This window comes from Phyllobates terribilis, unplaced genomic scaffold (genome assembly GCF_046119375.1).
Source record: "Phyllobates terribilis strain yellow unplaced genomic scaffold, ASM4611937v1 Scaffold_2__4_contigs__length_985480577, whole genome shotgun sequence".
NCBI lineage: Eukaryota > Metazoa > Chordata > Amphibia > Anura > Dendrobatidae > Phyllobates > Phyllobates terribilis.
Genome location: NW_027362762.1, coordinates 464,908,939 through 464,922,897, shown reverse-complemented (window position 1 = coordinate 464,922,897; position 13,959 = coordinate 464,908,939). Strand labels below are relative to the sequence as shown.

The following is a 13,959-nucleotide window of genomic DNA, read 5'->3' as shown; positions in this document are numbered from 1 at the left end:
TGCTCCTTAACTGTCTGCTACAGAACACAAGAATTATTTTTTTGCATCATATTCTAATCTAAGTATGCCTGATGAACCGTGATGAAGATGTTTCACGATCCGTATTACTTGGTATCTTAAATATCCAGTTGCTATATATCTTTGGACTTGAAATGTATACAGTACAGAACAGAGATTGGTACATAAGTAGAATAATGTGTACTCCTGCTTGACATCTTATTACTGTTCTCTTGGCATCAAAAATTTGTGCCGAGTGGCATAAACCTACAGAGATAATAATCTACATCAAGAGCCAGCCGCAGGCAGCAAGTAATATTGTTGGTTAGCAGGGAACACTTGCCTTAGCAGTGCTACATACATCACAGCATGTCACCTTCCAGACACCTACAAATAAGCTGCTGGGACTCCTACAGAACATTTGCAAGAGGAAAAAGCTAAAATGAGGCAATCAGACGCCGTGCAGATAAAACTGACAAAACAGGTTTAATTTCTGGAAACAGATAATTCTGAGATAGCAAAGGCAGGAAAAAACGAAATAACCTCCGCTGGGTTGATATCTTGGATATCATATGACAAGGACGATATCAAAGCCATACAATACATCTTGACACGCAGACGTTGATAAACGCTCTGCATGATATTACTATGGTAAATCTAGAGACCAAAAACTTTGCGTTTGTATCATTGTGTGCATTGAAACTCTTACAAGCAAAGTATTTGGAGCAAAGCCCTAACCAAGTATCTGAATACCATGGCCAAATCAGAGATGCTTGTTGGTGCCCCACTACTAGCCCCACAGGTATGCCCTTTTCCTACTTCTGTTCTTCACACCCAAATTAATCTCTGTCCTAAAATAAGCGATTCAGATAACAGAGATGTAGTAAAAAATATTGCAAAATGCAGTTCCTAACATGCAACACTTCCCCGTGTTTTAATGAAGACCCATGTCTGAACAACTGTCCTCAATACATTTCCAAACAGTGAAATACTAACCTTTTAGTCAATCTGTGCCCGAGGGCCTATATCAGTAGGTGATGTACAGATTGATGCTACTCAGGTAGCAATGTTTTGCAGTGATAATTATAAAGCTCCTTCAGGCTCTCAGCCTTCAGAAGAAATGTCAACTACCACTATACATGATCAAGAAATGTGACTGGCAGCAAAGCAAGACACTAAGATTTAATGTCAGCAGGCATTCCTTTTCCTTAATCGTAAGCTGTAGTAGCGCTTCCTGCTGGCAAGTAAAAAGACCCTCAGATGCTGTCTGCCTCTGAAGTAATGAAAGCCAATTACAGGTAGTACAGTATAAGGAGTCAGCAGGACTTCCAGTCTTAGCCTCTGTCAAAAGCATAGCCTTTGATGGAGGAGTCCAGCTGGCCATGGATCATCATTTACCAGCGGTACATTGAATGGTCTTATATACCTGCCTTGTATTTTAGACTGCGGAAAAACTAGAGAATACAGATGCCATCTAAGGCTGTTATTGTAGTGGAGTCATTTCTCTTCACTAACAGACAACTGGTTTGTAGCCGCTAATTTGAGATGAGCGGATCAATTCAATAGAAATCAAATTCATGTAGAATTTTTAGCAGTTTGCTGAACTCTACAAATTCAAATATGGAATCTGCTTTGAGCAAATTATGTAAAATGGTTGACACCATTTTACAAATTGCAGATGATCGTATCAGTGAAGGATCACATGATCTTGGGCAAGCGTCTCCATAATGCCATAATGGTTAATCAGAAGGCGCTATCATAGACTATATAAAAGCAGAAGCAGGAAATGTAGCAGCCAATATAATTTGAATCCGGATAGTGGGAAGATGTCACACCTGATAGTGTATCAATAAAGATAGATAGAGAAAACCATAAAACAGAGAAGAAACTGATTACACTTAGTGGCAGCACTGCATTTTTTTTCTGTGATTTTAAAACCTCATGGCAAAAACCTTGAGCTTCTACCCCATTTGCCGTAAAATATTCAATGTAGTTACAACATTTGATTCCCTGTGATATTTATTTACTTATACAGCACCATTAATTCCACAGCGCCTCACAAACAACATTGGCACTGTCCCCATCGGGGCTCACAATCTACATTCCCTATCAGTAAATCTTTGGAGTGTGGGAGGAAACCGGAGAACCTAGAGGAAATTCACACAAACACGGGGAGAACATACAAACTCATTGCAGATGTTGTCCTTGGTGGGATTTGTATGCACGAACCCAGTGCTGCAAGGCTGCTGTGCTAACCACTGAGCCACCATGCTGCCCTTTATTTCCTGAGAAAATTTGGCAAATCTGGCATATTTGAAAAGATTTGCTCATCTCTATCACTTATCTTTTCGGTCCAACGTAACATAGGAGGTAAATAATACAATTTTAACAATTTCCTTATTATGCAATATTCTCTCTTGATACTCATGCATACTTTAGTATTTGGGAAGACAGTGCCCATAGAATGCTACAGGTGATGCTGTACCACTATGTTCAGCTCTTTTTCATGGAAAAATCAGAGGACACATAGCGGTGCATGAAGGTTCAACATGGTGGCACACACATTACGTAATGGATCCATACACTAGACTTGTACTGAAATCCATGCACTATATAGTAGGCTTAAATAGAATCAGGAATTAATATGTCAGCACATAATCACATATCAACAATAAAAAGAAGATTCTTCATAAAGCTATGACTATGTGCACATGCAATTTTTTTGAGGCAGTCAGTCAAAAAGTTTTTCAAGAAGAAACCTCTTCAGGAAACGCTCCTTCTATGTGGCAATTTCTAGACATTTTCTTGTCCTAAAGAATTTTGGTTGGCGTTTTGCTAAAATTTCCTGCAACATTTTGTTAATGTTTTTCCTCAAGAATTTTTTATTAATATTTCTTTTGAGCATTTTTAAGTGCTCATTTTGGGCAATTTTCTCATGTTTTTTTTCTTTTTATCCCGTAGGCAATGAATGTAATACTGGCATTTTATGGGGCAAAAATGCAGCAAAAACTCTTATAAAAAGCTGAAAAAGATGCCCAAGCATCTTTATCGAGGTTTTGTAACCTTACCATTGACTTCTATTGTAAACTATGGAGCGGCTTCATAGCAGAAAAAAACGGAAGAATTGACAGGTCGCTTCTTTTAAACGCATGACACTTGTTATAATCTGAAGCGAATTAAAAATTATGAAGAGACAGTACAGATAAAAAGCAAGTTGTTTTTCAATAGAAATTAATAAGAAATGAAATCACCTTTTGAGTGATTGTTCAGCTCTTTTACTGAAAATCTTGACTACTCTATATTTTTGTGATTTGTTTTATGCACCTGTGCCACTTTTAACAATATCACATTTTCATAGGTCGGTAATTATCTTTGTAGTTTTCATATTATGGTTTGCATGTTGTATGACATTATATACAAAATCATTATATTACATTATTATTATTATTATTATTTTATTTTACGATTGAGTGCCCAGTTTTAAGAAATGTATCATTTAAATTATACTGAAGATTTTGGTCACCATTGATATGTTGAACTATAGCAACCAACTTCTCATCTTTTTTATGCTTCTTCATATTGCTATGATACAGTTTTTCATTGACATGCTAATAAACACTTTTCAGTTGTTAAATATTCATCAGTATGGACATTATTTCTTACTACTGTGATTTACTGAAGAGTAGCATTCCCAAATGTTGAAGACTGTGTAGGTATAACTCACCTATATTACATAGCGGTCATTGAATTAATCTAATGAATTGAATTGATCACTGAATTAATCCAATGATCCTCTCAGTTCATTATCATTACAAGTAATTTTACTACTTGCCAAGGAATACTATACAACCATTAGCTGTACATTGTTCCTACATACCTGTGTTGTTTCCATTTCCATCTCCTCCTGTGCTGAGTCCTTCACTTAGTAAAGTTGGACACTGTTTATCTGTAAAATAAAATTTCAAATATCTGATTATTTCCTAATCTGGATTGGTAAATTATCGCACATTGAAATGTACAGACATAATAAAAATCCTTTTGGAATTCTAGGTGTTTATGTATCAGGACATAATTAAAATTATCTGGTTATTAGATGCACTTAAAATTAGGTAAATACAATGTCAGATGAACAACAACGCATGACAAATTACACCAGATAAGTGTAATTATTCATTTTACAAAAATTAGACCACAATGCAGAAGCAGTGTATGAAAGATTAAGTACACCCCATGAATCCATAGCTTGTAGAACCCCCGTTAAGCACAACTATGACTTCAAGTAATTGTCTTTTATATGATTTTATTAGTCTCCAACGTCATTGTGGAGGATTGATGTACTCCATATTGTTTGCTCATTCTGTGAGCAACCTGTGACCAAAAATTGCTACCATGGCCTGCAGCATCTCCAGACTTGTCTCCCATCAAGCAGATCTGAGACGTTATTGATCTGCAATTGCAAAAGGAGCTGGCAGCAGCGTATGGCAGATTATTCCTCAGACAACCATTAATAACCTAATGCATGGCGCTCATACTCGCTTCTGAATAAATCAAAATGTTTTGAAAATGTTGTTTCCATATTCTATCATTTGCAAATCTTTAACATGTCTATCAATCCTGTAATTTCCATGACACCATGACTTTTCTTTCACAATGCGGAAATTTCAATGTTGAGGATGGTATTAATCTAAAACCTACCTAAATATTCATGTATGTAATATCTTCTATCTAGTCTAGAATTTAAAAACTCATTTGCCACATAATGAATAGAACTAAATATCCATAACTTCCTAAACTCACTACATTAAACTTATTCATTATTTACTTAGAGACCTGCAAATAGCCTCTTTAGAGAGCAAGAGGATGTGAACTCTAGTGCCACCTATTGTGCAAAGCAGGAAGTTTGCTTTGACTAGATGAGAGGCCTCTGACATGGTTTCTAAGGGGTCTAAAACAAATCATAGTGTCACATGAGTATCCCCAAAATGTGATAGTGCCACACCAAGGCATCCTTAAAATGAATAGTGTTGCACAAATAGTCCACAAAACATACCACAAACCAGTGGCACCAAACATCAGACTCCATTTATATGGCACTTGTACCAAAAGCTTATTTCCACCCATTTTATTTTAGTACACAACTGCCTCAAACTATTTACCAGTTTCAATCTCAACTTGAACTTACCCTAGTTATTTGGTTATCATAAACATAATTTACACTGAGGAGCCAGAAGGAAACCATGTTTCACCCACATCAAAGAGTCCATAGCTGACAACCTCACATTTTCTGCTGAACATGGCATGAAAACCACAGACATCATGATGACATCATTGTCACTACAACTGCAATTTGCTGCAATTTGGGACATGGTGCCGAAAGGCGAGATAAGCAGGCTAGGGATCCAATGCATTCGACTGGTATCTGTAAGGGATATTTTATTGAAGAGATCATCCAGGTTGCCATCCCTCTTCTCTGTTCTCCATACTGGCTGTCTCGAAACCAGGTTTAGGAAATCCAGGGAGAACCACTCAAATCCATTATGGATATTACAGATCTATTAAAATACGCAAAGATCCCTTTTTTCACTATAAAACTTATATTATGTCTATCAGGTTTCTGTATTTCTCCTAAATAGAATAGTGCAGCATACAACAAATGTGAAAAGAGATAGAAGGACCCATGAAATATATAGGCTTCTAAGAGCTGATTTGCTCTGTTTTTAACACATTACCAAACTGCAGTACATACATGGAGCACAGAGATAGAATATAAACATAACTAAGTTCACATAGCCAAAATTTTAGTGACAAAACCACTATTGCTAAACAATAGTGGTACCTTACCTGTTTGAGGTAGAATTCCTCCATTGCTGTACAAAACGCAGCTGGTCAAGTAAATTGCAGATGTCCAGAAAAACCACATATTTGCGTTTGATATTTCTGGTTAGCCCTACCAGATCTAAAATAAAACCAGAGATTTACCACATTACATTTATTCTTCTAAATATTTTTATTGAATTTTACATCATACAGAAAAAATATTAATATAGTAAAGGAGCCATATAAAATTAAAATGTATTAGGGTATGTGCACACGATGCAGAAATGCTCAGGATTTTTTCCTGAGAGTTTCTGCATCTCTCTGGCAGGAAAAAACGCATGCGGATTGTACATGCGGTTTCCTGCCAGGGACATGCGGAAATGAAGCGGTCTTCACTTTCATTTCCGCATGCGGGTTGACAAGCGCTTCCCAAGCGATTTTAGCATCACTTGGAAAGTGCTTGTCAACTTCACACTATATAAATCCATGCAGCCGGCATGGATTTATATAGTGTGTGATGTCAAAAAATAAAAAATAAATCTATACGTTACCCTCTGATGGCCCCCGGTGTCCTGCTTCATCGGTCCCGGCTGCCGGCAGTGAAGACTGTAGGACCTTCCGACGTCAGCGTCACGTGACCCGTCACATGACTCTGACGTCAGCGAAGGTCCTTCATTCAACTGCGAAGTGCGCGGGAAGCCGGCAGGACGCAGCGCGGGCCGTCAGAAGGTGAGAATATATATATTTTTTATTTTATTCTTTTTTTTTTAATGGTACCTGGGTCTGGATGAGAGTCCTCTCATCCACACCCGGGTACCATCCGCACATTAGACCGCATGAAAAGCGCATCAACATATACAGTGATGCGGATTCCATGCGGTCTAATGCAAGTCAATGGCGGCAAAAGAGCAGCGTTTCCGCAAAATTAATTGACATGCTGCGGATTTTTGACCGCAGCGTTTACGCTGCGGAAAAATCCGCATCATGGGCACAGCACATGCGGATTTCCATTGGGGAACATTGCTGCCCTTCTACCATGCGTTTTTCATGCATTTCCGCGGCGTTTACGCAACTGCAAAAACGCCGCGGAAACGCATGAAAAACGCATCGTGTGAACTCAGCCTTATAGGAGCCAATTTACAGTGGCATGTAAAAGTTTGGGCACCCGTGGTCAAAATGACTGTTATTGTGAACAGTTAAGCAAGTTGAAGATTAAATGATCTCTAAAAGGCCTAAAGTTAAAGATGACACATTTCCTTTGTATTTTAGGCAAAAAAAAAATTATATTGTCATTTTTTACATTTTAAAAATTACAAGAAGGAAAATGGTCCGGCTGATGCAAAAGTTTGAGCATCCTGCATGGTTAGTACCTAGTAGCACCCCTTTTTGCAAGTATCACAGTTTGAAAATGCTTTTTGTAGCCAGACAAGAGTGTTTCAATCCTTGCTTGAGGGATTTTCATCCATTGTTTGGATACTTCTTCCAGTTCTGTGATATTCTTGGGTTGTCTTGCATGCACTGCTATTTTGAGGTCTAGCCCCAGATTTTCAATGATGTTCAGATCAGGGGACTGTGAGGGCCATTGTAAAACCTTTAGGTTGCGCCTTTTGAGGTAGTCTATTGTGGATTTTGACGTGTGTTTAGGATCATTATCCATTTGTAGAAGTCATCCACTTTTTAACTTCAGCTTTTTTACAGATGGTGTTTGAATCAAGAAATTGTTGAAATTTCATTGAATCCATTCTTCCCTCTACCCGTGAAGTGTTCCCCATGCCATTCTCTGCAACACAACCCCAAAGCATGATTGATCCACTCCTATGCTTAATGGTTGGCGAGGTGTTCTTTTCCTGAAATTCTGTGTCCGTTTATTTCCACACATACCTTTGATCATTGTGGCCAAAGAGTTCTATTTTAACCTCATCGGTCCACAGGACTTGTTTCCAAAATGCATCAGGATTATTTAGATGTTTTTGCATACTTCTAACGCTGAATTTTATGGTGAGGACGCAGGAGAGGTTTTCTTGTGATGACTATTCCATGAAGGCCATATTTGTGCAGGTGTCTCTGAACCTTAGAACAATGTACCTGTCACCACATTGATGTCGCATATCCCAAGGCCAGGGGCTCCTTCTCTATCCCTAAAGCTAGGAGCGCACTAGCTATCCATGGTCCAAGGATTACTTCTAAAGGTGAAGATGCCGGAGCCACGTGCCTTACTGAGCTTCTGAATCAGTCCTTATCTGTCCCCTCCCCCACCCAGGGAAGTGGGGAGAAGTAGTGTATAAAAATACACAAACCAGAATAACAAGGGAAGATGTACAGGGATAAATGAAAATATCAATCATACAAATATGCACTCACAAACAACAGAGAGGGACACTGGGAAGTAAATGAAGGAATAACCAAATAGGACAGGATGAGGATATGCACACAGATGAATCACCAAGCAACATTATTTAGAATAACACACCAATCGCCTCCTCAAACAACCAGTTCCTCCAAGCCAGAACCAGGCAGTATGAAACTAACACTGGCAATCTCAGATTGCCAGAGGCGAGTATATATAGGAGAGGGGAGTGGCCAACACTGAAAAGCTGAAATCATCAAAGCAGGACAGCGTCAGAAGTTCTCAACTGAACAGATTAACCCCTGCACTGATAGCAGAACCCTGCACAGCTTAATAAGATGGTGAATGGCTTCAAATCAGTGCAGCAGCATGTGAAATCAGACACTGTGATCTTCTGGCCCCTCTCTGTCATCATAAGCTTGTGACAGAACCACAACTCCAGAGTTTGCTAAATCTTTCTGAAGGTCTTTTCCAGTCAAGTGGGGGTTCTGATTTGCCTCTCTAGAAATCCTACGAGCAACTCTTATTGCAATTTTGCTTGGTCTTCCTTCCAGACCTTATCTTGACCTCCACTGTTCCTGTTAACTACCATTTCTTAATTATATTTCGAACTGATGATAGGGCAACTTGAAAGCGCTTTGCTATCTTCTTATAGCCTTCTCCTTTTTTGTGGGTTTCCACCGTTTTCATTTTCAGAGTGCTAGGCAGCTGCTTAGAAGAACCCATGGCTGCTGTTTTTTTGGCACTAGGTTAGAGGAGGCTGGGTTTTTATAAAGCTGGGAAATTCGCATCACCTGGTCTTTCCTAACGATGATAGTGAACACGCCATAACCCTAACAGGCTAATTAAGGTCTGAAACCTTGGTCAAAGTTATCTGAGCACACAAATCTTATAGGGTGCCCAAACTTTTGCATTTAAAAGATGAAAATATATAATTTTTTTTGTTGTTGCCTAAAATACAAAGGAAATGTGTTATCTTTAACTTTAGGCCCTTTAGAGATCATTTCCTTTTCAACTTACTGAACTGTTCACAATGACAGTAATTTTGACCAGGGGTGCCCAAAGTTTTACATGTCACTGTAGTAAACATCACGGTCTCCTAGGAACTCCAGCCACAGGCTGGTTTTCACGGGCATACCCTTATGACAGGTATGGGGGTCTTCCCCTGCCCCCGATGGTATCCCATCGGCATCCCGCAATCAAGTCACATGAAGCCAATGGGCACATGAAACGGCTATCCCCCTGATTTGCACACTTTAAATGCTGCTGTCATAAACTGATCCTGCATGAAAGATGGGGACCCGATATTTGACTTCAGTAAGTAAGAAAGGATCTTCACAATACACTATGCAATATAAGAGTACTGTTGCTTCTAACAACACAGATTAAATTTACATTTACGAGATCTCAAGTTCTTAAATGGATAAAATTGCAAATTAAAAATCCTCTCTGTTCTCAAAGACAGAGAGATTTTTTATTATATAGTGTACATTTTGTTGCCTAGGTTACCGAACACCATGCAGCCTCGGAGTGTCAGCTTACCTAGGTAAGGAGTAAGCACTGCTTACAGGTTATATGCTTTAGAACCTGATCATGATGCTCTGAAACTGGTCAGATCGCAAATCCGACCGCCCTCAGTCCTCCTGAGCTTCTCCCATGATGCAGAGATAAAACTGCCTCTGCATGCATCCTAGAAGAGCTCTCAGTTCGGACCATTGGCACGACCATGCCGCTGGTTTGAACTATCAATCATCAATGGCGCACAACCACCAAACAGGAAGCTGGGGACCAGGGAGCTCCTGAAGATTGAACATTAAAACTAAGGGGTTTTCCCACAAACTAACTCTGATCCCATCTTTTTTCCATTCTCCCCTGCCCAGGAGATGTGGTATGATCAGACCATGTTCCTGTACGGTCAGACACAGCCATTACACAGTACATAGCAGGGGCACATTTATAAGATTATCTCAGCACAGGAACATTTTATTTAAACACATCCAATTGTGGAATTTATTTTTATTCCAAGATCTATTGATTAAAATGAACTTTGTCCATGGGAAAACCCCTGTAAACCTAAGAAATGTTTATAAGAAATGATTTGACTCATATGTTTAGATGAGGGGCAGACATATGTAGCGCCACAGGGGCACAAGAGGTAAAGGGGTCCATCTCCATGAATTGTTCATTATTATGAGCTGGTGGGCTGTAAAGGGCCCATATATTGTTCTTGCACATGGGCCCTTTTCTTTGTCTTCCAGTACTTTAGATGTTTTATTATAAGAAAAACTCTGTTGGTTTCCTTTGAAACTGACAGTGATTGAGTCTGATGTTGCTGTCAGACAATTGACCTCATTAGCTAGCTGCAGTCCCAATATAATAAAAGCGAAGTGACGACCTTTTACATTTTATATGTCAATTTTAAATTTTTAACAAGAATGAAAATTAATTTTATTGTTGCTCATTTTGTTCATTTACAATGGGAAATAATTGACTGTGAAAATAAGCCTCGTCATGATAATGTATATGTATAATCTGACCCATTTGTGGATACCTGTCCTTGCAGACAGAATGGAAACCGCAGATTTCTTCTGTTGAAAGTACCTAGCATGTATTCTGCACAGAAACAGAGCAGAAGCGTTACTTCATAGTACACCTGGGAGAAACTAATTCCAATGTGGTATTGTATAATGTTCTCTACCAGGCCTGAGGCTGTAGAAAGGAATGTGCAGGAAATAAATTGGATCAGAATTCCTTGTATAGTTTCCATGTGCAGTCAATGACTTGGATTAGATCCAAATGAGTTTTAGATATATGAACTATATAAATACAGGCAATCAGGGAAATGGTTAATAGAAGAGTTTTCTGTGTCAGTAGGTGATGAGCCTGTCCTGACATATCTCCCACAGGTAAATACATGCTAGGATTCCATTTGGACCTATGAAATACCCCAGGCCCTGGGCGTATGACCTCTACTCATAAAACATAGGAAAGGCATGGTAAAGTAATAGATAATTTAAAGGGAACTACAATGCTTCTAGGCTCATTAAGTAACGACAATAACTAGACAAAGTGCTGTCACTTTAAGAAAAGTGATTTCATCTACATGATGCAATCTTAAAGAACATATGGCCTATTAGCTTCAAAAGGAAAATCCTTCTAAAAAGCCTTAATATGATAAATACATATGTAAACATTGTCATCATGGCAATTGACAAAGTGAGATATCTCATTTATCCCATTGAAGAACACTATATTCAACTTCTTCACAGCATACAACGGATGATAACAGAAAACAATAGATTGTATTCAACCACACAGCAAATGGGAATAGAATTAAACTTAAGGTTTAATGTCTCTGGAATATGTGTTATGGAGAATGTGGGGATAGAGTGCATTTGCCTTTTGTCTTTATGGTGTATTATATATCATAAATGTTGTACCGGCCACTTTATCACACTTCATTACTGCAGTATACGTTTCTGGCACAAATTTACAATGAAATATAATTTAATTGATATTAACTTTACTAACACCGATATTAGAAAAGTTATTGGCAAACCTTTACAGCCAGCAACTGTTTAGATGATTTATAATATATCATGTTATCTTTGCATTTTGTCAATATTTTCCTATACAATACTACTGAGTTTATGTAACATTGTGATATAAGCTAAGGATGGTTAGAACAGTCCTGTGTTGGCCAATGTGACTGGAGAATATCAAATATCCTGACTCTACTCCCTCCCTTTACTTGCAGGCATCCAACAAACTGCAGAAGTTTTAAGGTTTCCTAAAATTCATTGAGTTGGCAGGTCTGATGTAATTATTTTAGCAGAGGCTGTTTCCATAGGAGGATCTCCAGTAAAGAGGCACATGGAAAGGCTAGTCTGCACTCCTGGGCTCTGCTATACCAATTACCATTAGTATCGAAGAAAATAAAACACTCTTTGTCTAACTAAATCTAGATGGACGCAACAGATGATATAATTGGATTGTAAAAAGTAGGAATATTATCACTAGTAAGCCGCATTATATAAAGATTTTTGCAAACAATATATTATAGGTGGATACACAGAATAAGGGAACTATTACTATTTGTAGTAAACATTGTACAGTAGTTATTTTATTCTACTGCATTGCAAAACAATCAGTTGAAGTATTAAGAATTATGAATGAGTGAGAAAAGTAACCTTGGCGTTTCATGTAAAGCATAGTAATACTGGAAATGCCACTGTGTCAGAAGTCACGCTCAATACATGCCAGTGTCAGAAAGTCATAAACTAAAGGTTTTCCCTGATGGTGCTTTGTGTCTGGTGTCTTGAGGTTAACATCCACAACTCAGTCATGAGATGCTGCCAAGTACAAGTGTGGACGCTGCCCCCTCCATTTACTAGTACAGAGGCCAAACTTTATATACACTCACCGTTCTGTGGGGCTGACCTCTCTCAGATACTGGATTTTGGATCCATGTTGCAAAAAAAAGTTTGAAACTGAGCGATAGTTCCTCTCTGTGCAGAAGTTTCTCTCTGAGACTCAGTTTTCCCTTCCCCTTCTGTCTCCTCCTCCTTTCTGAAACTTATTTTCCTCCCCTCTTCTTCCAGACTCTCATCCCCCTCCTCATCTCAGTATTTTACAATCTGTCCATCTGGCAATCTGTTTTCTTTTCTTTTATCTTTTATCTTTCATTCCTGTGTTTTCACTAGTAGTCCTTCACTTATACTAGCTGGTTCTTAGTCTCCAAGGACAATATAAGATAATTTCTCATCTTCCACTGAGAGGAGTGAAAGAAATGTGAGAACAACGTATAAATGACTGAAAATAGGACCAAATAACCCAAACAACAATATTGTGCATACAGTACCTAGTGTAAGCTGTATGTCAAATACAACCATACAGTTTTTACTTTGGTGTCAAGTGTCAATAATACTATTACTCTTGATTAGTACTAATTTTGTTATCTGGTGATGCTATGAAGTGTGTGGTGCTAAGTCTACTGTGCTAACCCATAAACTGTCTATAAACATTAGATATTATTCTGCAGACCATTGGCAAATCAAGTTTATTTTATTTATTCTTTCAGTACCAGTCAAAAGTTTGGACACACCTGTTGTTGCAATGGTTTTCCTTGTTCTTTTTTGGAATGTGCACATTGTAGATTTAGACTGGAAGCAGCATAACCACAAGGGAACACACATGGAAACAAGCAGTTAAGAAACCTGTGTGAAACAAACCAGAAAATGTGTTAAACCTTACCTTCCTCAAAGTAGTCCCACATTTTCACTGATGACAGCTTTAGACACTCCTGGAATTCTCTCAAGCAGTTCATCAGGTATCACCTGGTGTAATGGCTTTGAATTAACAGTATGCCTTGTTAAGAGTTCATTTGTTGAATCACCTGCCTTCAGGAAGTGTGTTTTGCTGAGGCAGTGATGGTTCACAGCTCCATACAGTGCTGAGTCCTTCTGCATAACTAAGTGAAGAGAAAGAAAAACAGTTCATCATTATCATTCATTTAAGACATGAAAGTATCATGGGATTCTTTAGGGCTTCCACAGGAAAAGGAAGACAAAAAAATGACCTCTGCTGCAGAGGAAAAGTTCATCAGAATTAACAGCTTCAGAAACTGCAAACTAACAGCACCTTAGATAACAACCCTCACAAATTATGCACAGACATCAAGTAGCAGACTCAAGTGAACATCAAGTGTCCAGAGGAGACTGTGAGAAACAAGCCTTTTGGGTGACATTGGTGCAAAAAAGCTACTACTATGGACCGCAAAAAGAACAGAATTATTTGAG

At 38.5% G+C, this 13,959-nt stretch overlaps 1 protein-coding gene across 6 annotated transcripts in view; it reads right to left on the bottom strand.

The window, feature by feature from the left end:
• COL16A1 (collagen type XVI alpha 1 chain) overlaps positions 1-12,746 on the bottom strand; it is a 210,262-nt gene extending 197,516 nt beyond the window's left edge. For all 6 annotated transcript variants that reach the window (XM_073665715.1, XM_073665716.1, XM_073665719.1 and 3 more), the window contains exons 1-3: positions 12,585-12,746; positions 5,839-5,953; positions 3,875-3,943 (exon numbers count right to left, since the gene is read on the bottom strand). In XM_073665715.1, coding sequence (XP_073521816.1) covers positions 3,875-3,943; positions 5,839-5,917 — 148 coding nt within the window. In that variant the 5' untranslated portion in view covers positions 5,918-5,953; positions 12,585-12,746. The remainder of the gene's footprint in view (positions 1-3,874; positions 3,944-5,838; positions 5,954-12,584) is intronic.
• Between the last annotated feature and the right edge of the window lie 1,213 nt (positions 12,747-13,959).